General features: G+C 45.6%; 1 protein-coding gene across 1 annotated transcript in view; it reads left to right on the forward strand.

The window, feature by feature from the left end:
* Positions 1 to 979: 979 nt before the first annotated feature.
* Ablim1 (actin binding LIM protein 1) overlaps positions 980 to 22542 on the forward strand; it is a 299047-nt gene continuing 277484 nt past the window's right edge. The window contains exon 1 of the mRNA XM_041661018.1: positions 980 to 1253. Within this exon, the coding sequence (XP_041516952.1) occupies positions 1241 to 1253 (13 nt within the window). The 5' untranslated portion in view covers positions 980 to 1240. The remainder of the gene's footprint in view (positions 1254 to 22542) is intronic.

A 22542-nucleotide genomic window follows, 5' to 3' on the forward strand; every position in this document is an offset into this window, starting at 1 on the left:
AAGATGGCACAGGAGGGCAGGCTTGCTCAGTGTGCAAAGGTTCTCAACATTTCAGAAGCTGTTTAGGACATAGGTCATGCCTACCCTGTTCACCGCTGTGGTCGGCTGGTAGCCTCTGTTCGCTAAGTCTCTGTTGGAGGAATTGCTCGGTTGCAATGAGTTGGATGAAATAAGTCTGTCTGGAAATCGGTGGGGACAGCCTGCAGGTTTTGGAGTAATGACAACGTCCTAAGTAGAAAAACTATTGTCAAGGCAGCAGCAGGCAGAGCGAAGGAGGGAGGGCTGGAGGCAGGCTGAGCAGGGAGGCGACCCTGCAAGCACCCAGGTGATTCCGGTTGGTAGTGAGCTGGGGATGGAGGGAAAGAAAGTCTTCTTGAGACACAAGAAACCGGACTGTGACCTGTCTAAAAGGAATGTCGTCAAGGTGACAGACAAGGAGTTGATTTTAGTTGTTGAGTTTAGTGGTTTGAAATTTAGTGCTACTGAAGTTTGAAATTTTCTTTTCTCGTTATGTCTTTCCCCCCCTGACACTTCCCTCCCCACAGGATCATCATATCGTCGGGCTTTCTTCAATTATTGACCAATTATTTTTTCATAGAATTGTGTCCACCTGTTCTTTGAACATTTCTGAATTGCTGGACCTGTTATTATGAGCTGCCAAAGACTGCTCCACAGTGAGAATCAACCCCCTCAGGTGTCTGGAATTCTTTTCCCAGTCAAGGGCAGCACTTATGGAAGGTATAGGATCAGTCCTAATGGTGTCTCTCTGGCACCAAGGCTGGAAGCTGGAAAGCCTCACTGACAGCCATCCTCCCCCCTCCCCCCAACAACATCATCACCAGGGACTCGGGTCCACAGTATGGACCACGCAGACTCCCCCACCCCATCATATGCCCACCTTGCTCAGGAACAAAGCTCTGCCTGGTGCGATAGGCAAGCCGGCAGTGCGTCCCCAGCAGCCAGTGGACCCGAGTGGGCCCGGCCTGCCCGCTGGCACCGGGCGGGGGAGACGGCCCCGCCCAGCCGGCCGTAGCTGTCAGCAGCGCCGCGCCCTGCAGATCCCCGCCTGCCCGCCAGCCTGGCTGCCCGGAGCGCGGAGCAGGTGTCCTGCGGGAGGCGGCGTCCGCCCGGGGCCTGGGGCTGGGGAGGCGCGAGCCCGTGTGCGCGTCTCGGGATCCTATCCTCCCCACGCCCTGCGGGTTCTCCCCTCCCTCCGGATTCGGCTGCCGCTGCCTGAGCCATGTCCACACGAGGTGAGTGGGGACCAGGTGACATGGTGTGCGGACCCAGTGCCGGGTCTGGAGAGTGCGCACTGGGCAGGTGCCCGGGGGCAAGGGGCTGCGAGAGTCGTGTTGGCCCCAGCCGGGCCTGAAACTTTGGCAGCTACTCTCCCGGCTCCTGGTCTGGGAAAGGAAGCGCTTGCCCTTGACCTTGATCGCCGGATGTGGGCGAAGCCTGAGGACCAAGGTCCGGTGCCCAGCCCACCTGTACTAGCTGCGCCTCTGGGCTGGGAGGGCGTGGGGGATGGGCTGGCCACTGCCAGTCTTGCTGAAGAGCTGTGGAAGGGCTGGCTGAGTGGAAGAGGCATTTTTTTCCTCCTTTCTTGTTACCATTTTGTAGCTCAGTTATGGAAGGAATCCAGGGCTTCATGCAGCAAGATTTAAAGCTGCAGAGTTCATACTTCATTTTTTTTTTTAAAAAGTAAATTTACCTGTACTAACGGTTACCTGGTGTCCCCCTTTCTCGTCCCTCCCGTTTTGATCTGGAGCAGAAATAATTACTGCAGGTGAAGTGGAAGGATGGGAAAGAAAGGGGAAAAAATCAGAATTGCTTTTCAGGCAGGAGTGAAGGGAATGCATTTCTTGCCATCTGGAGCCAGCAGTGATGCTTGGGAGAGGAGTTAGTCATAGCACAGAGGCTGCTACTATGAGTGAAATATTAAAGAGATCAAGTCAGTGTGCAGCTTGCAAGCAATTAAAACGAAGTGGCTCGGTTGCTTTGTCATAAGCCTTGAAGGAAAATATTGATTATTTTTAGAAAGTGTATTTGCAAAGCAGAGACTTCGACATCTTTGATTCCCCTTGAAGTGACTTGTGACAGGTTGCAGAGCTGGTCTTTAAACTCTGAAGCTTTGGCCCTTTTTGGTATAGGAGAGAGTTAGAAATTCAATTACATTGTTAGATAATTAAGCACTTCCTTCTAGGGTCACGCTGGGGATTATCATCCATAATCTCTATTCAGAATGCTGAAAATTCATTTTGCAGAATCTGATCTTGGTTGGTGATTGCTCTGGAAGTGGGATTGTTCTCCTTCGTGTCTAGAAGTGGGATAGATATGGAGCTGGGATTTACATTTTACATGATCGGGCTATAGAGGTGGCATGGAGCCCTGGGCTATGTTCAGCATATTTATGGCCAATGCCTTGTGCATGCTGAGGTCGACGGAAGGAAAAAGGACACAGCGTGTCTGGAAGGTCTTGATGAGCAGGTTCTCCTGTGGGATCCCAGGACACTTGGTCTGGGACTGCGAACAGTGTTCTGAAGCTGAATTCACCCCTGACCTTTGTGCTCACTAAGGAGCATGTGGGGAAAATATGTCAGAGGTTGTAAACTCTCTTGGGTAAGAGCATTTGACTTGGTTTTGCATGCCACTAAAATCCCTTGCAGCAAAGCCTCGCTAACTGTTGGTGCCACCTGACCACTGGGAACCCTGACATGTCCTGAGAAGCATCCAGCCTAACAGATGACATCATTAATTTCACATGGTCTCTGTGGTTTATCCAGGATGTCAGGTGGGCGCTAAGTCTGCATGGAACCTGCTTTCTCAAGTATTTCTGAGCCTACCTTCAGACATACTGATTTCCTGTTTCCCTTTCAAACCCAGGTTCGTAGTTGTGCCGGTTGGTTTTCACTGTCTTAAAGGTGTACCTTTAAGAACACGGTGCGTGGCCACTAGTGTTGCCTCCCCATTTGACAGGAGTTGAGGTTTCGAGAACTTTTGTACTCAGTGCTCACTCTTCACTGGCTGGTGACTGGGAGGGAGATCCTGCTCCCTGCCCAACGCTGTCCGGTTCAGGTCCTTTGACCAGAGTGTTCACGACCATCTTCACAGGTATTGTGTGACGTCGACGGGAGGGAAACAGGATTGCCTGTGCTTAGTGACAGTCATTTGACTGTCCCATTCTGACCCCTCCATTTCCAGCATGAGGACCAAGTCATAGAAGCTATCAAAGTCCTAGGGTTTTTTTATTATGTCTTTGCAAAGTACTGTTATTTACACGGATTGAAACAAAATTCTAAATGATGAGTAGAGTGTGTGCTTGGTGAAGTAGCTCCTCTGGGACCTCAAAACACATCAAAACTGTGAGTGACCCTGTCTTTGGTCAGTTCTGTATCTGTTGCCATCGCTACACGTGGAGGTGGATATTAAACCCCAGGATCAGAAAGTTAACGTGTCTGTTTAAATATACAGATAATAAGCAGGAAAGTCTTTAGCTCTGGGAAATGTAAATCTCATTGTTTTATTCCATGTGAGGTATGGAGGGCAAAACCTAAATCAAAACAAAACCGGGAACACTGACGTAAGTTGGATTTTAGTAGGAGAACAGCTTCATTGAAGAAAAACAGAGAAAAAACACGTACTTGTTCGCTATTTAAGACATATGGAGAATGAACTAAAATTAAATCCACTATGAAACCAATGATTAGTGTTTTTAACTTTCGTGGCAGTGTAAGTTAGGCTGTTTGCATCAACACTTTCTCCACATGTTCTGACTGAACTTTTACCCTGGCGGAGTGTTTTTATCGCTGGAGAACAGAGTGGGCTCATCACCATCTGGATCTGGACTCAGCGTCCAGAAGAAATGGCCGCACTAAGTAGAGGCTCTCATAATTCGTCTTTTTAAAAGGCTGATTACCAGGTCTGGGTGTAGAGCTGATGGATCATCTATTGCAAAGGCAGAGCCCTTGAGCCACACACGTGGGAAGACGTCCAAGTACTTCTAAGTACTATTAGATTGGCATGAGGCCCCCAAACTTTAGGGTTCTCAGGCATCTGGAAATCATATACAGATACCAGTGCTTTGTGCTAGAGGTACCAAATAAAGACATTTGGGGAGGCAGGGACCGGGAGGTATTTTATCAGTACAGTGCTTGCCACAGGCAAAGAACCTGAGTTCAGATCTCCAGCACTCATGAACAGCTAGGCCTAGGCGTCCAGCAGTTTGGGAGATGGAGACAGAGGCACCCCTAGGTTCACCGACTATCTGGGTTATGTGCTTCAGTTCAGTGAAAGACTCTGTCTCAAAAAATTGAAATAGAGAGCAGTAGGAGAAAATATTCCACATCTATCTCTCATCTCCATGTGCACCTGCACACATAGGTGTGTGCGCGCGCACACACACACACACACATAGGTGTGCACACACACACACACACAGAATATGCATGGTAGGGCATGGGGAGAGAGGACACTGTAGTTAAGAACACTTACTGCTCTTCCCTAGCACCTGCATCAGGAGGCTCAGAACTGCCTGTCACTTCAGTTCCAGGAGCTCCAATACCCTCTTCTGGCCTCCACAGAGTCTTACATGAATGTACACATTCTAACATGTGTTTGTGGACACACACACACACACACAAACCTAAACCATGTAAAGAATATTCAGGGTAGATTTTGAAGTCTGACTCTTCCACAGGCCAGTATGGCAGCCTTGGAGAGCGCCTGTCTCTGATGCTGGGCCTGCATCCTCTCACAGTTCTCATAAGATCAGTTTTAGGTCACAGAAATAATATTAAAACCCTCCCATATGATAAAAGCCTGCCAGCACATTGATAGAATATATGTAAGTTATGAAGTAAGTGTTTAAATTCAAACACAGTGCAAGAATATGAGGTTAGAAATAATATTTTCCTATTTTTACTTCCTACCCGGATAATAAAACACAGTGAACACTGTAGTCAGAGACCTTCCAGCTGATTTCTGATTGGTTAGTTTCTGGTTCAGTTCAATAGCTGTTAAATATTTATTCAATGTCAGACACATGGCAGATAATGGGCATTGTGCAAAAGGCATGAGTGCGCTAGCCTTTCAAAGACGGCGTCTGCATGAAAGGTGGAGGCACCCGTGGACGGCCTCAGCCATGCCAGCAGAGAGAGCAGGCAGAGTCTGTATGATCTGGCGATGTAAGAGTCTTGACACCCTGGATTTCAGAACTCCATGAAAGCAGAGGCAAGAGGAGTGTGCATCTGTAGGGAAATGTCTCTGGATTATGGTGCGTGCACTGTGGACTATTGGAAAAAATGAGTTTGGTCTATAATCCCTGTCTTGGACAGCTGTCAATCATACATTGTTAAATGAAAAGGGCCAGTTTTAGAATGGTGTATATAAAACTGGAACCCAAGTTTTGTAAATTAAGAAAAATCCTTGTGTGTGTATGTGCCCTGTGTATAGATTAAACATTGCAGAAGAGTATCTACCAGCATTTTAAACTGCCTACTTGACAGGCAGGGGTGAGGAGGGAAGGTGGTTGACTCAGCTATCTCACAGGCAGGGGTGAGGAGGGAAGGTGGTTGACTCAGCTATCTCACAGGCTGGGGTGAGGAGGGAAGGTGGTTGGCACACTTTTCTTAGTATATTTGTCTTAGAGTTTCTGTTGCTGTGATAAAATGTGACCAAAAGCAGCTCGGGGAGGAAAGGGTTCATTTCACGTCCCATGTCCTGATTGTGCTCCACCATGATTGGAGATTAGGGCAGGAATGGCAGTAGATGCGTGGAGGGAGAGGTGTTTCCTGGATTTCTCCTCAAGGTTTACTCAGCCCATCTTCCTGTTGCACCCATGATCACCTCCCAAGAGGTGGCGTTGCCCATAGTGACCTGGGCTTTCTCATATCAATCTTCCATCATGAAACTGGACCACAAGCTTGCCCTCAAGCCTGGTGAGGAATTTCCTCAGCTTATGCTCTCTCTTCTAGATTTTAGTTTGTGTCAAATTGACATAAAACTAGTTCACATGGGGATCATGGGAGAAGGGGAGGGGGAGGAGGGAGGGGCACAGATAAAAATGTAGAGCTCAATAAAAACAATAAAAAAAAGAATCTGAGGGAGGGGTGGGAGGGAAGGTGGAGGGAGCAAAAGGAGGGGAGGGAGTGGGAACTGGGATTGGTATGTACAATGAGAAAAGATTGTTTTTTTTAAATAAATTAATTAATTAAAAAAACTAGCCCACATGATGTCTTTGTGGGGCTTTTGGGAAACAAATAGATATGGTTGTAGTAGATTGAGACAAAAGTCCAGTAAAGGAAAAATGCATCTCTCATCCTACCAATTTCCTCCATTTATTCTAGTTGAGGACATAGACTTTTATCCATCTAGTATTTATTTAGACAGGGTATCATACCCCAGATTGGCTCAAACTCCCCATGCAACCTAATATGACCTTGAACTTTTGGCTGGCCCACCTCAACTTCTGGGATGCTGAGTTTACAAGCTGTGCACCAGGCTTGGTTTTACACAGCCGTGAATATCAGGCCCATGGCATGGTGCAAGCTAAGCAAGCGCTCTACCAACTGAGCCTCTAAACACCATTTATTGAACACCTATTATGTGTTAGCAGTTGGTCAATTAGCAGAGCCCATGTATTTGCTACGGGCATATGTTTTCTGAGGTTGTACAAACTTGACAAAAGTCACTACTTTCCTATTCTCTGCATCGCTACATTCTCCAAAGAGCCCCCAGAATACTAACTTGTTTCAGAGTTTTGCTTTGATCTCTACGGTATTTTTTTCTTGGATTTTTTTTTTAAGTTTAAGTTTATTTGTTGTTGGATTTGACAAATTTGTTTATCTGACTATCGATATTTCTGCAGAAAATAAGAACAATAATAAATAGAATCCCTTATCTGCTTTCAGGGAACTCACAGTGTTTTAGGGAGAGAGAAGTACGAATATTTGGAAAAGGGTTTGCCAAGTGAGGCAGATAACAAGGGATGTGGGGCTGTCATGGCACACTAAGGACTGGCCCTGTTAAGCTGTAGAGGAGGACCACAGGGTCAGTGAGACTTCTCGAACAGAACTGTGTCCTTGGAGAACACGTGAGCTTCGGATGGATTTGGATGAATGAAGCAGGATGAGATGAGAGAAGAGTGGCCAGAAGCAGGGATGGGGGGAAGGGCGACATGAGAGAGGGAGAGATGGAGCCCAGAAATGATGGACCTGGGCAGCATGCTGGCGTGGGTGGCTGGTTTGTCTGTCAGTGTTGGAGAAGCGGATCTCAACGGTCAGCCCCTCTCAGCAGTGGGGAGGGTACTGCAGACACGAAGGGCCAAGGGATTCCGCCGATGAGGAACTTGGCTGCAGCGCAGTAGCAGGGTGCACTTCATTTCATCAAAGGCTTCAGAAGGTTGAGTTATTCCTGCGTTAGATATGAGAGCATTATTAACTTTTAGATATATTGGGGAGGACCTGGGAAGAGTGGAGGAAGGGGAAAATATGGTCAAAATGATCCAAATGTGCTTTATGAGAAAAATTTTAAGTGGAAATGTATATTGAACTATAATTTACTCGTGGCTGCCATTATCTGCCTGATCATCACTTTCCAAAGCACTTTGGAGGAGAAAGGAATTTTACGCTAGTTAGAACAGTATCATCTAGAAAAATGCATCTGTTCACCTGTGCATCCATCCTGATAGGCCGTCTATTGAGTTAATCTACAGAGCATAGTCAAGCATGCTTCACTGGAAGTCCAGGGCGGTATGGTCATAGACATGATACCGTGCTCAGCTAGCTTTTTTATACAACCTAGGTCCACCTGTCTAGGGATGGTGTTGTCTACAGTGGGCAGGATTGCAAGTGTGCACAGCCACATATGACGTACTTGATCTTCTGCCCCTCCCTCAGTGATCATCAATCGTCAGTCTAGACAGTTTCTCACAGACATGGCCACAGTCTGACAGAGGCAAGTCTTCGATGGAGTGCCCACCCCCAGGTGACTCGAGGTTCTGCCGAGCTGACAGTAAAACTTAACCAGGATAGATAGAAAGAGAATCCACAATGAAAAAGCATTTTCTTCTTCCCACCAACTGAGAACAGAACTGACATACATCAAAAAGTCTCTTGAGACGGCACAGTGGATGGTGAGGTGCTGTCTGTCTGTCTGTCAGTGCTGTCTGTTAAGCCTGTCTTCCAGAGAACCCACTGCAAATTCTCATCGTTCCTGGGCCGTGGATGCTAACATGTTAATTAAAGAAGGCCGCCAGAGCTGAGCACGTGGGCTGTGCCTGCCACCTCAGCACTTGAGCACAGGGTTGGGAGTTCAAAGCCAACTTGTCTATAGTGAGTTCCAGGACAGTCTGGTGGGGGGCCTGAGACTCTGTCTCAAACAAAAACCAACCCCCCAAGCCAAAATATCAACAACAAAAAGAAAACAGCCCCCCCTCCCAACCCAAACCAACAAACAAAAGACAGAATTTTGGTCAATGGCTGCATACCTGATTGCAGATTAGCTATATTAAAAGTTAAGCTTACATTCTGGGTTATCCATTTCTTCGTTTCAGTTTCAGAGCATTTCTGAGCTATTGGCGTGCTCAGGTGTTGCAACGGTTATAGATGTACAACTATAACACCAACTAAAATCAAACTGATATAATGTCCTGGAGTATATTTTAATTTAGGAGTAATTTACATACATGATGGTTTCTACTGAGGCAGAAAAACTATTGTGGGAGTTTGATGCCTGGTGCTTTTGTTTCCATAGTCATTTAATTAATTAATTAATTAGTTAATTAATTAATTTGCAGTGCACATGCTAGGCCATGCTCCGAAACTAAGCCACATCTCCAGATCCAATTATTTCCAATGTCCTTCTCTTTCTTCTAATTAATTTAAAAAGTAGCTTTAAAATGTATACTTCGGTGTGTCTGTGGCTGTTATGACTGTTGTTGTTATCATTATTGTTATTAATGTTTTGAGACAGTTTCACTGTGTAGCCACGTGTATTGCTCAGGCTGCCCTGCAAATCAGCCTGCTTCTGCCTAGGCCCCAAGTGCTGGGATTGCAAGTGTGCGCAGCCACATATGACGTACTTGATCTTCTGCCAATATGTTAGGGCTCTATTTTCCCAGTACATTGTATTATGGAGGCAATTATCTAACATGCACTTACCAACATATGAGGATTGCCCATTAAAAATAATTAGTGGGCGGGAAAGCCCTTATTCTTTTGTAATTGAATCTTTTGTATAATTATTAAAATCAAATAAAAGCCGGCGTTGTGGGTCAAGCATTCAAACATTATTTGCTAACTGGCTGGAGATCACATGACTCCAGCCTTGTGTTTAGATTTTTTTTTTTTTGGCTCAAAAAGAAAGTTATTAAGACTTTCAGTAAATTAAAAAAAAAAAAAACAAAAACGAGTTCTTTCTTCCTTATGTCCTTCCTCCAGTTCTTCAGCCACAGCATACACTGGGATAGTATTTAATGTGTCTGTAGAGGCAGTGGAGTCCATTCTAAAATACCCTTTTCCTGAAGAGAATACATACCCTGAAGTGTGTCTTTAGTTTAGGCTCACCCGACGTCGTCACTCACCTGACTGGGAATTCACAGATCAGCATCCACAACACAGGGAAGGCTCCAGAGGACTGGGTGCTGGGAATTCACAGACCAGCATCCACAACACAGAGAAGGCTCTGGAGGACTGGGTGCTGGGAATTCACAGATCAGCATCCACAACACAGGGAAGGCTCCAGAGGACTGGGTGCTGGGAATTCACAGACCAGCATCCACAACACAGGGAAGGCTCCAGAGGACTGGGTGCTGGGAATTCACAGATCAGCATCCACAACACAGGGAAGGCTCTGGAGGACTGGGTGCCAACAATGGAGGGAAGTGAGGGCCATGAGGCAACAGCTATTTCTGGCTTCTGGCTCCCAGGAGCGTCCTAGAATCTGGGCAAAGTGGAGGAAGACAGACATCATTTTTAAAAGAGAAAACCCACAAAAGCTAGAAAAACAAAACAAACAAACAATGTTGAAGAGTTGACTGTCTTTCTTTGGTCCAGGCGTGTTTTGATCTTGCTACTCCATGTAAAACAAGGGACTCTTCATTTTTAGCCATTGAACCATTTGTGTAATGCCCGCGGGAACCAGAGGAGGGCTGGGGTTCTCACCCACCATTCCTTTAGACCATTTATTTTAGGAGAGTCTATTCTGTGGTTCGATTTATAGTTAGAAAGGATGTGCTCATTTATTTGGTAACTCGGTATGTGTTAGTTAAACTTTTAGTGGGTGTTGAGGGGGGACAGCCTCTGATAAAATGCCTGTAGTCGCCGTGAGATGGCACAGTGGAAGATCGGGGTGTTGGAGAGACGAGGACACAGGAAACTGTGCTCTGTATGTGCTGGTGATAGAAGATGTTTGCTCACAGATCTGAAAATGGAAAAGCATCTGTGAAGACACTCAGTAAAGGATTTCCTAGGCCCTGAACATTCTTAGGTCTGTCTCACTTGTATGTCCAAGGACCAGCAAGGAGGACCGGTGTGTTGGGGAGAGAGAGAGATGGCCCAATGTCAGGGAGATAGTTGGGTGTCAAATTGTTTCTTGTAGGCCACTGTAAGGACTTGAGGTTTTGTTTACTTAGATTCAGTAGCTAAGAAAGGATGCCTGGAAAGTTCTTAGGAAACTTGTGACATGATTTGGTACAGTTTCAAAGTGTCACTCAGTCAACAGTGTGGATAATAGACTGGAGGGGGCTGGGGTTGGAAGTAGGAAGACCATTTAGGGGCTATTGTGATGGTTAGGGCAAGACAGACAGTGGTTGGGAGATGTTGTGGGATATTATTTTAACTATGTAAAGATGTGTTACATTTGTTTATGCTGTGGGATATTACTTTAACTGTGTAAAGATGTGTTACATTTGTTTATGGTGTGGGATATTTAACTGTGTAAAAGTGTGTTACATTTGTTTATGCTATGGGATATTACTTTAACTGTGTAAAGGTGTGTTACATTTGTTTATGCTGTGGGATATTTAACTGTGTAAAGGTGTGTTACATTTGTTTATGCTGTGGGATATTATTTTTTAATATTTATTTTTATGTATACAATATTCTGTCTGTGTGTATGCATGCAGGTCAAAAGAGGGCACCAAACCCCATTACAGATGGTTGTGAGCCACCATGTGGTTGCTGGGAATTGAACTCAGGACCTTTGGAAGAGCAGGCAATATTCTTAACCTCTGAGCCATTTCTCCAGCCCATGTGGGATATTACTCTAACTGTGTAAAGGTGTGTTACATTTGTTTATGCTTTGGGATATTACTCTAACTGTGTAAAGGTGTGTTACATTTGTTTATGCTGTGGGATATTTAACTGTGTAAAGATGTGTTACATTTGTTTATGCTTTGGGATATTAGTTTAACTGTGTAAAGATGTGTTACATTTGTTTATGCTGCATTTGTTTAACAATGTAAGGATGTGTGTTTAATTATAAAAATATGTGATATTTGTTTCACCTTGCCTGCCCAAGGCACCTGATTGGTCTAATAAGAGAGGTGAATAGCAGGAGAAAGGATAGGCAGGGCTGGTGGACAGAGAGAATAAATAGGAGAAAGAAGAGAGAAAAGGAATACTAGGAAGAAGAGAGGAGAAAACGAGGGACACACCTGGGGCAAAAAGCCAGGCAGACACTAGCCAGCCAACTAGACCCAGAAGCAGTGAAAGTAAGATATACAGAAGAAAGGTAATAAGCCCCAAGGCAAAAGGTAGATAAAGACCAACAGGTTAATATAACTTAAAAGAGCTAGCCAGAAACATACGTAAGGTAGGCCAAGTGTTCAAAACTAATAACAAGTCTCTGTGTCACAATTTGGGAGCTGGTTGGTGGCCTAAAAGAAAAAGCCTGGTACAGAGAGCTGATGGTGAGAGCAGCCAGTGGGAAGTTGTTAGAGCCTGGGAGTCTGAGGCTTTGCTGATGGGTTGGGGAAATGAATGACAGAAAGAAGGGGAATCCTGAATACCTTCCATTCCCATCAACAGGGAGGTTGCAGGTCCTTTTGTGGGATGGGAAGTGGGTAGGAAAGGGGAGGGTCCAGCACTTCAGATGTGTGAGCCTGGCATATCCCCTATCCTGCTGAGAAGATATTTATTGTCAGTAATGTGTGGATAGAAGGATTCCTCAGCAGGTGGAGAGACTCACCCAAGACGGTCGTCTGCCAATGAATATTTCATAGAGTTCAGTGTGGGTCTTGTGGATGCCAGAGTATGCTCTGTGTGCCACAATGCTGCCTGTTCGCGTTAAGCTGAAATGTGTACCGAGGAAAGCGTAAGTCTGGCTCTCATTTCTTGGTTGCTCATCATTTCTTATCATTGGGTTACTTTCTGCTCTTTTGAACACAGCTTGGGGCTTAAGGGGAAAACACGTTATTCTAGAATCTACCATTTTTCAGTAGCATCATCATTACCGCTGTAAAAGCACCATGGAAACATGAGAAGGGATGTCTTATCCGGGCGTTCATTTATGCCTCCCCTCACTCATTTACTCATCCACCATCCAGAGCAATTGATTATTTGTGCCTAACCAGGCTTGGAGAGCTTCCACACTCAGGGAGCCTGCAACCTGTTGAGAGAAGTCACAGTAGTGTGTGCCACCAAGATGATACTGTCACGTTGAAGATGAGGCAGGTGGGTGGAGGAAAGACATATTCTTCTAGATTGAATCCTAGGCTGAGGAATTCTTGATCAAGCAAGTGAAGTTTGGATGAGACTTTTTAGCAGATTTTACCAAATTGGAAAGTTCCGAAAAGTATTCCAGGCATAGAAAACAGTAGGTTTTGTTTCTTAGATTTTTTAAAAATGATAACCCAGCATATTGAACATTAGGAATAAAACATGGAGAGTTAATTGTAACATACCCAAACAATATGAGCATGGTTTAGATCCAACACGGAGGAGTGTGAAAAGTGTAAGTCTCTGGAGAGATGTGGCACGTTCTTAGATCACAATCCTCCATACTGTGAAGATGCTGGATGTAGTGGCATGTGCTTATAATCTCAGTTCTTGGAGGCAGAGGCAGGATGATCACAAATTCAAGGCCAGGCTAAGACTCACAGTGAAATCTTGTCTCAAAAAGACAAAGCATGGCTGAGGTGATGGCTCAGTGGTTAAGAGCAAGCTTGCTGCACAGCCCGCCGACCCAGCTCAGATCCCAGCCCCCACAGGAAAAGCGGTATGGCCATAACATGCCTGTTACCTGGACGATGTGGGGCTGCCGACAGGAAGAATACTGCGCTCACCGGCCGCCGGCCTGGCTTCAGTTTGTGACAGAGCAAGGCTGCAATATCTTCCTCTGGTCTTGCACTCATGTGTATGGGCACATACACCTGAACACACATGTGCAACATATACATACACTACACACATATACCACACTCACACATATACAAACATACATATGCAAACAAAGCAGAAAAGAAGTTCCACAAATAAAACCCTAATTAGAATGCCAACAAAGTCTTTTTTTTTTAAAAAAAAAAATGATCTGCAATATGGTACTCCTGGTATTTGCAAAAATAAGTGAATTTTATTAAATGAAACAAATGAAAAACTTTAAAGAGTTCTAATTATGGGATGGAAGATTATCCTACCAGGTAGCAAAACATATTAGGAAACCATCAGAAGTCGGTGAATATTGAAGTAAAGTTTGGCAGAACAATGGAAAATACTTAAGAACAGTAAGAAACTTTTTTAAAGTGAAATTTTAAACTCTTGAGAGATTATTCAGCAAATGGTGGGGAGGGCAAAAAATAAAACAGCATCTTTTCTTACATACACACTCACACCAAGTGTAGTAAATAAATCAGTAGAGCTGAGTGGAGTAATTCATGGCTAAATCCTGGGATTCAGGAGACTGGGGAAGAAGCACTACTGTGTGTTGGAAGCTAGCCTGGTCTACAGTGTAAGCGTTAAGGTAACCCATGCTACAGAGTAAGACACTGTTTTAAAACAAATAAAAAAAAATTATGAAGTAAAACACTAGAAGTCCTAGGGACTAGTGTGTGTGTAGCTCTGTGGCAGACCACATGCTTACCTGGGTTGGATTCTCAGCAACACACACACACACACACACACACACACACACACACACACACACAGAGAGAGAGAGAGAGAGAGAGAGAGAGAGAGAGAGAGAGAGAGAAATTAGTTTATAACCTGATAGCATTCCGATTGTCTGACAACCATAAAAGAAAAGTGGACAAATTTTGCTACATGCAAATGAAAAGCCCCTCCCTTCCACTGAAGTCCCTGCCCATCAATCATTCTATTATGGCATCAACAGAGCTGGCTTGAATTCAGCCATCTGCATATGATATCTGCAGAGACAGAGGAATGGGCTCCTACATGGTGTCTTTGAAGGCCCAGTGACTGGTCACTAAAGGCAAGCTAGAGACTTCCCTGAAGGTTTTCTGTGGACCAAGCTGCCAGCCAAATCCCGATGTGGCGTTTCTTCCCCCGCTGCACACATAGCAGGAGTTCTCCAAGTGTGGCTGAGGGTTGAACTCAGGGTTAGACTTCCAAGCTAGAATCGGAAGGCCTTGGTTATGGCCAACATTGCTGTCTTCTGAAGCACTCATACATTTGGGTAGTTATTCCTTTCCTGGACAGCACGCTAACAGGAGCAATCCCTGTGGCACTCACACCTTCACCATAGAAAAGAGGTGGCAAATGGTCATGCAGTGTTCCTGGGGAGCCAGAAGCAATGGCTGCTGGCAAGAAGAACAAAGAGGCATCGGGCTGGGCTGGATTCGGTTTAATGGACTCATTTGTCTTAGCATTTTTCTCCTTCCCCGGCAAAGCTGTCGGCAGTGATAAACGCTGACACGAGGTTGTTTGTGTGCTGGTGTTTGGAACATTTGATTTGAGTGAGTATTCTATGAGTGTTCTTGGAGATTGGCCTGCCCTAGTTCTTGGGGTGCTTTTGACTAAATCGGGGCTTTGTACTGGAGGTGACTGTTCTCCCGATGTCTCTGTGAAAAATGCACTTTGTGTTTGCCAACTGCCGCTACTCTGAAAGGTACACGTTCCTTCCCACAGACTGACCGGTTTTATTTTGCCTTACTAGTTAATTAATGTTTATTTATTTATGTGTTTATTTTTGAGACAGGGTCTCTCACATAGGAGACCCTGTCTCTTTGGAACTCACTACGCAGACCAGGCTGGTCTTGAACTCAGAGATCCAGCTGCCTCTGACCCCCAAGCTCTGGGATGAAAGGCGTGCGCCACTGCACCCGGTTTAAGTTAATTAATTCATTAGAGACAGGGCCTCAGGTATCTCTTGCTGGCCTTGAACTCTTTGTGTAGCTGAGGATGACCCCCCTGTCTTCACCTCTGGAGCACTGGGGTTGCAGGGTGGCCCCCATGCCTGGTTTAGACCACGTTGGGAAATCAAACACAGGGCTCTTTCCCTCTGTGTGTGCAGGAAGTGCGTTACCACCGAAGTGACTTCTCTAATCTGCTCTTTGTTTTTATTCTTTGCTCTTGGGCTCTTTTGGGGCCCACTGCCCAGTTCCCAAACAAATCACTCATGTAATTTATTCTTTCTTCTACTCGCTAGCCTTAGCTTGGCTTATTTCTTGCCAGCTTTGCTTAATTTAAATTATCCCAACAACCTTTTGCCTTTGGGCTTTTCTCTTTCTTGCTTGTGTATATCTTACTTTCACTCTGACTCCAAGGCTGGCTGGGTGGCAGGGTGGCTGGGTGGCCGGGTGGCCGGGTGGCCGGGTGGCCGGGTGGCCGGGTGGCCGGGTGGCCGGGTGGCTGGGTGGCTGGCCTCGGACGTCCTCTTCTCCCTGTTCTCTTCTTCTTTCTTTCTCCTTCCCAGATATCTATTTATTCTCTCTGCCTGCCAGGCCACCTATCCTTCCTCTTGCCTCGCTATTGGCCGTTCAGCTCTTTATTAGACTATCAGGTGTTTTAGACAGGCAAAAAAAAAAAAAAATTACAGCTTCACAGAGTTAAACAAATGCAACATAAAAGAATGCAGCACACCTTTGCATCATTAAACAAATGTAGCATACCTTAAAATAAGATTTCACAACACCAATCTCAGACTCTCTTGTCTAGGCATCTAGCACACGGAATGGTAGAGGGGCTGTTAAGATGGCTGTGTTCTTCTGGACTGTGAATTCTGGGACACCAAGGATCAAGTATGACCTGTGCTTTCCCAAGTCCCAGCCTGCGCAGATCTCTAATGCACTGCTATTGAGAGACTGGAAGGAAAGAGTGCATTTAAGATGCTCACAGTTGGGGAGCGGTGTGGGGGAGAGGGGCGGCACCATCTGCGCAATGGTGGGGTCCTTTTAGCTGGAGTTACTTCTAACTTGGAAGTTGCTCAGCCATTTCACATGCATTTCTCATGTGCCTCTGCTCTTAAGCTGATCAAGGGTTCAGATATGAATTTCTCCTCCTGGAACAAGGAGCGTTCAACACACGGAGTCTAACCTGCTCCACCATGCTTGCTGCTGTCCTGGGAAGAAGCCCAGTTAGCCATTTTTGCGTGACTGTGTCACCCCGCCCCTAGTTCTGTATCACTGCTGTGTAATATGAATGCCAGCTGTCTTGAGTGTTCTCCTTCTCATCCCTATACCCCCATCACTAGGCCTGGGGAGTAGCAAGAATATTGGGGTGCATTCTGGACATGCCATGTTACCTATAATATCACCCCTTGGACCCTTGGTGTTTCTCTGTTTTCTAAGGTATTAGTTCACATCTTTTTCTTGCATTCAAGCCTAGCAGAACTCTGCTCTATGGACAGACACCGTCACTAGGGCTGGTCTTGCTGGGACTCCTGGCTGCTATTTACCTCCTCTTAGTCTGGCCTTGACACCCTGAGCTGCTTTGAGCTAATCATGGTAAGAGGTTCTTCTCTTGGCAACCGGGCACAGCTCAGAAAGTTAAGTTCCAGCTTGTTTTTAGTTTGACCCCTAGGGCCCACAGCCCTCAGATTGTCCTCTGACTTCCACCGCATACTGTGGCATGCATACCCATGTCCACATGCACACATATGTATATGAAATAAATACATATGGAATATCCTCTTTTAAAAGCTTCTTTTAACACCTGAAGCTATTGTCTCACTGTCCTGGGCGGTTCTTGGTATGAAAGAGTAACGCACACATAAGTTACCTTTAAACAGAACCAAGATCACATAGTCAACAAGGAAAGCCCCTGTCCCCAGTCAGAGCAATTTTGAAGCTATTAAATAGTTTTTGAGACAGAGTCTTACTCTGTATTTCAGGTTAGCCTTGAACTTACTATGTAGTCTAGGCTGGCCTTGAATTTACAAATGTCTTTCTGCCTTAGCTCTTGGAGTGCTTGGATTACAACATGAACCACCACATCTAACTTTCCAATCAAAGCAATTCAAATACCAGAAATGCGAAGTTTAGCTCTTTCTAGAACCATCTGGAAGAAGACACAGTGGGTTAGGTCAGACCCCAACAGCAGAGTCCAAGTAGGACTTGCTAATGACTATTCTAGGTTTCTTGGACACTGCGCATGGCGGTATATGGGGTCCTCTTTCCTTGTAGCCTGCTGGCCGCCAGTCCACAACAACAAGGGGCAGAAGTGAGGACAGAGAGCTTTGTACAGCCTGTGAGCACACGACGGAGGTAGCTCTCTGGAAGATAGCTTCAGAGAATCTGTTCAACTTTATTCCAGAGCATGGGGCATAGATATATCCCCTAGGATTGGGAGCGGTATCTGGGAATCACCTAATTTGCATTAAGCAGCTCACGCCTACCATAAAGCGCCAAAACCAAGTCATAATTTTCATCTGTGGAAGCATGGTAGTATTGTAATGCTCCTAGCGCAATGTCTGATTGCCACACGGGCAGCAGGAGGAAGGCTTCTGCAGGGAACTTCCTCCAGGGTCACACTAGAGAGAAGTCAGGCATCGGGCCTAGAGACAGTCTCTAAATAAGGGCAGGTAGAGAACAGGGTACCTTTCGTTGGGGGAGGAGGGAGTCGCCCATGTTGTGAGCTTGGGGAGAACTGCCAGGCCATGGTAGCAACCTTAGTCCACCAGTGCCTTCCACCAGGGCTACATGCCTGCATGCCTGCAGTCAGGCATGTGGAAGGTGGAGGCATAAGAATGGATCAGGATTCAAGGCCAACCTCAGCCACGGGAGACTGAGTAGCAAGCAAGCAAGCAAGCAAGCAAGCAAGCAAGCAAGCAGTTTCTTGGTACTGAGCTGGGGAGATGGCTCAGTCAGCCAATGCCCACTACGAGGGCATGGGTTCAGATCCTTAGCATAAAGATCTGGCTGGGCACAGCAGCATGCAACTCTTCTATAACACGTGTGCATATAACACTCGTGCACACACACACCACACACACCCTACTCTACTCAGCCTGTGGTGGTGTATACTGAGGTCTTTCCATGCCAAATGTAGCTAGCTTTTCATGGCTTCACAATGCTCCATCATATCATTGCTTCATGCCTGGTTTGGGAGCCTTTCCCGAGGACACCTTTCATATTATTTTGCAGACAATGGAGCACCGAGAATTTTTGTGCATACACCTTTTTGAGATGCTTGGTATTGTTCTGTAACTTTCAGTGAGGCTTTGCTGGTGGCTCAGACTTAATGGAAAGACAGCATGGTCCAGAGAACTTTTTCTGCATCCTCTGGCTTCCCTTGTGCTCTCTGGCAGCACAGCCTCCTAGATTACCCACATAGCTTGTTACAGACAATTGGTTTCTTCAGGACTATAAAAGGTTATATGTGGTTCTTTTGTGTAAGCCAAGGAACAGGCCACTTCCTTCCCAGAGTGAAAAGGCAGATTTCCCCTCTCTTCATCTAAAGCCAGCCCCATTGCCTCATACAGCATGGCTTTTTCCAGAGTGACGAATGGCAAGAGGTTCACTGCTTTAAGTCAAGACAGTCATTTCTGGTTTCTAAAGGTTTCATTTTCTAAATGAAAAAAAAATTCATTTTTATTCTCAGTCACACATTCCCTGCAGTTGAAAAATAAAACTTGAGGGGCTGGGGAGAAGGCTCAGTTGGCAAAGTGCCTGGTACACCCTATGAGGACACGAGTTCTGATCCTGGCCACCCATGTTAAAAAGGTGGAGCACACATCTGTGACAACAGCATTGGGGGAGTAGAGCTGGGTGGATCCCTGGAGCTCGTGGTTCAGCCTGTCCAGCGGAATCGGTAAACTCCAGGTCCAGAGAGAGACCCTGTCTCGAAAAATAAGGTGGAGAGCGACAGAGGAAGATGCCTGGTGCCCACAGTGCCTGGCCTTCATGTGTACACGTGTGTGCACACAACACTTTGCATCCGTGTGCACATATGCACACACACATGATATACACATGACACACACCTGCATCCTATGCACATGTGCACACACGTGATATACATAACACACACCTGCATCCTATGCACATGTGCAGACACACATGATATACACATAACACACACCTGCATCCGTGTGCACATGTGCACACACACACGATATACACATAACACACACCTGCATCCTATGCACATGTGCACACACACACGATATACACATAACACACACCTGCATCCTATGCACATGTGCACTCACACGATATACACATAACACACACCTGCATCCATGTGCACATGTGCACACACACATGATATACACATAACACACACATGCATCCTATGCACATGTGCACACAACATGATATACACATAACACACACCTGCATCCTATGCACATGTGCACACACACATGATATACACATAACACACACCTGCATCCATGTGCACATGTGCACACACATGATATACACATAACACACACCTGCATCCATGTGCACATGTGCACACACACATGATATACACATAACACACACCTGCATCCTATGCACATGTGCACACACACATGATATACACATAACACACACCTGCATCCTATGCACATGTGCACACACACACGATATACACATAACGCACACCTGCATCCTATGCACATGTGCACTCACACACACGATATACACATAACACACACCTGCATCCTATGCACATGTGCACACAACATGACATACACATAACACACACCTGCATCCTATGCACATGTGCACACAACATGATATACACATAACACACACCTGCATCCTATGCACATGTGCACACACACATGATATACACATAACACACACCTGCATCCATGTGCACATGTGCACACCAACATGATATACACATAACACACACCTGCATCCATGTGCACATGTGCACACACACATGATATACACATAACACACACCTGCATCCATGTGCACATGTGCACACACACATGATATACACATAACATACACCTGCATCCATGTGCACATGTGCACACACATGATATACACATGACACACACCTGCATCCATGTGCACATGTGCACACACACATGATATACACATAACACACACCTGCATCCTATGCACATGTGCACACACACACGATATACACATAATACACACCTGCATCCTATGCACATGTGCACTCACACACACGATATACACATAACACACACCTGCATCCGTGTGCACATGTGCACACACACATGATATACACATAATACACACCTGCATCCTATGCACATGTGCACACAACATGATATACACATAACACACACCTGCATCCTATGCACATGTGCACACAACATGATATACACATAACACCCACCTGCATCCATGTGCACATGTGCACACACACATGATATACACATAACACCCACCTGCATCCATGTGCACATGTGCACACACATGATATACACATAACACACACCTGCATCCATGTGCACATGTGCACACACACATGATATACACATAGCACACCTGCATCCGTGTGCACATGTGCACACACACGATATACACATAACACACACCTGCATCCGTGTGCACATGTGCACACACACATGATATACACATAACACACACCTGCATCCTATGCACATGTGCACACAACATTATATACACATAACACACACCTGCATCCTATGCACATGTGCACACACACACGATATACACATAACACACACCTGCATCCTATGCACATGTGCACTCACACACACGATATACACATAACACACACCTGCATCCTATGCACATGTGCACACACACACGATATACACATAACACACACCTGCATCCTATGCACATGTGCACTCACACACACGATATACACATAACACACACCTGCATCCGTGTGCACATGTGCACACACACATGATATACACATAACACACACCTACATCCTATGCACATGTGCACACAACATGATATACACATAACACACACCTGCATCCTATGCACATGTGCACACACACACGATATACACATAACACACACCTGCATCCTATGCACATGTGCACACACACATGATATACACATAACACACACCTGCATCCATGTGCACATGTGCACACACACATGATATACACGTAACACACACCTGCATCCTATGCACATGTGCAGACAACATGATATACACATAACACACACCTGCATCCTATGCACATGTGCACACACACATGATATACAGATAACACACACCTGCATCCGTGTGCACATGTGCACACACACATGATATACACATAACACACACCTGCATCCATGTGCACATGTGCACACACACATGATATACACATAGCACACCTGCATCCGTGTGCACATGTGCACACACACATGATATACACATAACACACACCTGCATCCGTGTGCACATGTGCACACACACACGATATACATATAACACACACCTGCATCCTATGCACATGTGCACACAACATGATATACACATAACACACACCTGCATCCATGTGCACATGTGCACACACACACGATATACACATAACACACACCTGCATCCTATGCACATAACATGATATACACATAAAACACACCTGCATCCTATGCACATGTGCACACACATGATATACACATAACACACACCTGCATCCATGTGCACATGTGCACACACACATGATATACACACAACACACACCTGCATCCGTGTGCACATGTGCACACACACATGATATACACATAACACACACCTGCATCCGTGTGCACATGTGCACACACACACATGATATACACATAACACACACCTGCATCCTATGCACATGTGCACATACACATACTTTGTACCCATATGTTTTTATGCACACACATATGAATATACACATAACACACACCTGCATCCATACACAAGAGTATGTCTTTAAAACACAAATACACCTACTCCACATGTGCATGTTCATACACACACAAACATATATAACACACACACACACATACCACATAAAACTTGAAAATTCTTTTCAAGGTCAAACCCAAACATCTGCACTTACGTGTGATGAATATGGCAGGCAGGCAGCCAGAGTGTACAAAAGCAGGCATCCAGTGGAAAGAGCCGAGTAAGGAGTCAGGGGCCAAGTGTTGCCTGGGCCATCTCTCCAGCTGTGGGTGACTTTTCCAGTTCCAGCTGAGACTAGAACTTCACATCCAAATCGGGTGACTCAGCC

The sequence above is a fragment of the Microtus oregoni genome, unplaced genomic scaffold (genome assembly GCF_018167655.1).
Source record: "Microtus oregoni isolate MIOR12 unplaced genomic scaffold, Mior012 000012F_ref0000307, whole genome shotgun sequence".
NCBI classification, from domain to species: Eukaryota; Metazoa; Chordata; class Mammalia; order Rodentia; family Cricetidae; genus Microtus; species Microtus oregoni.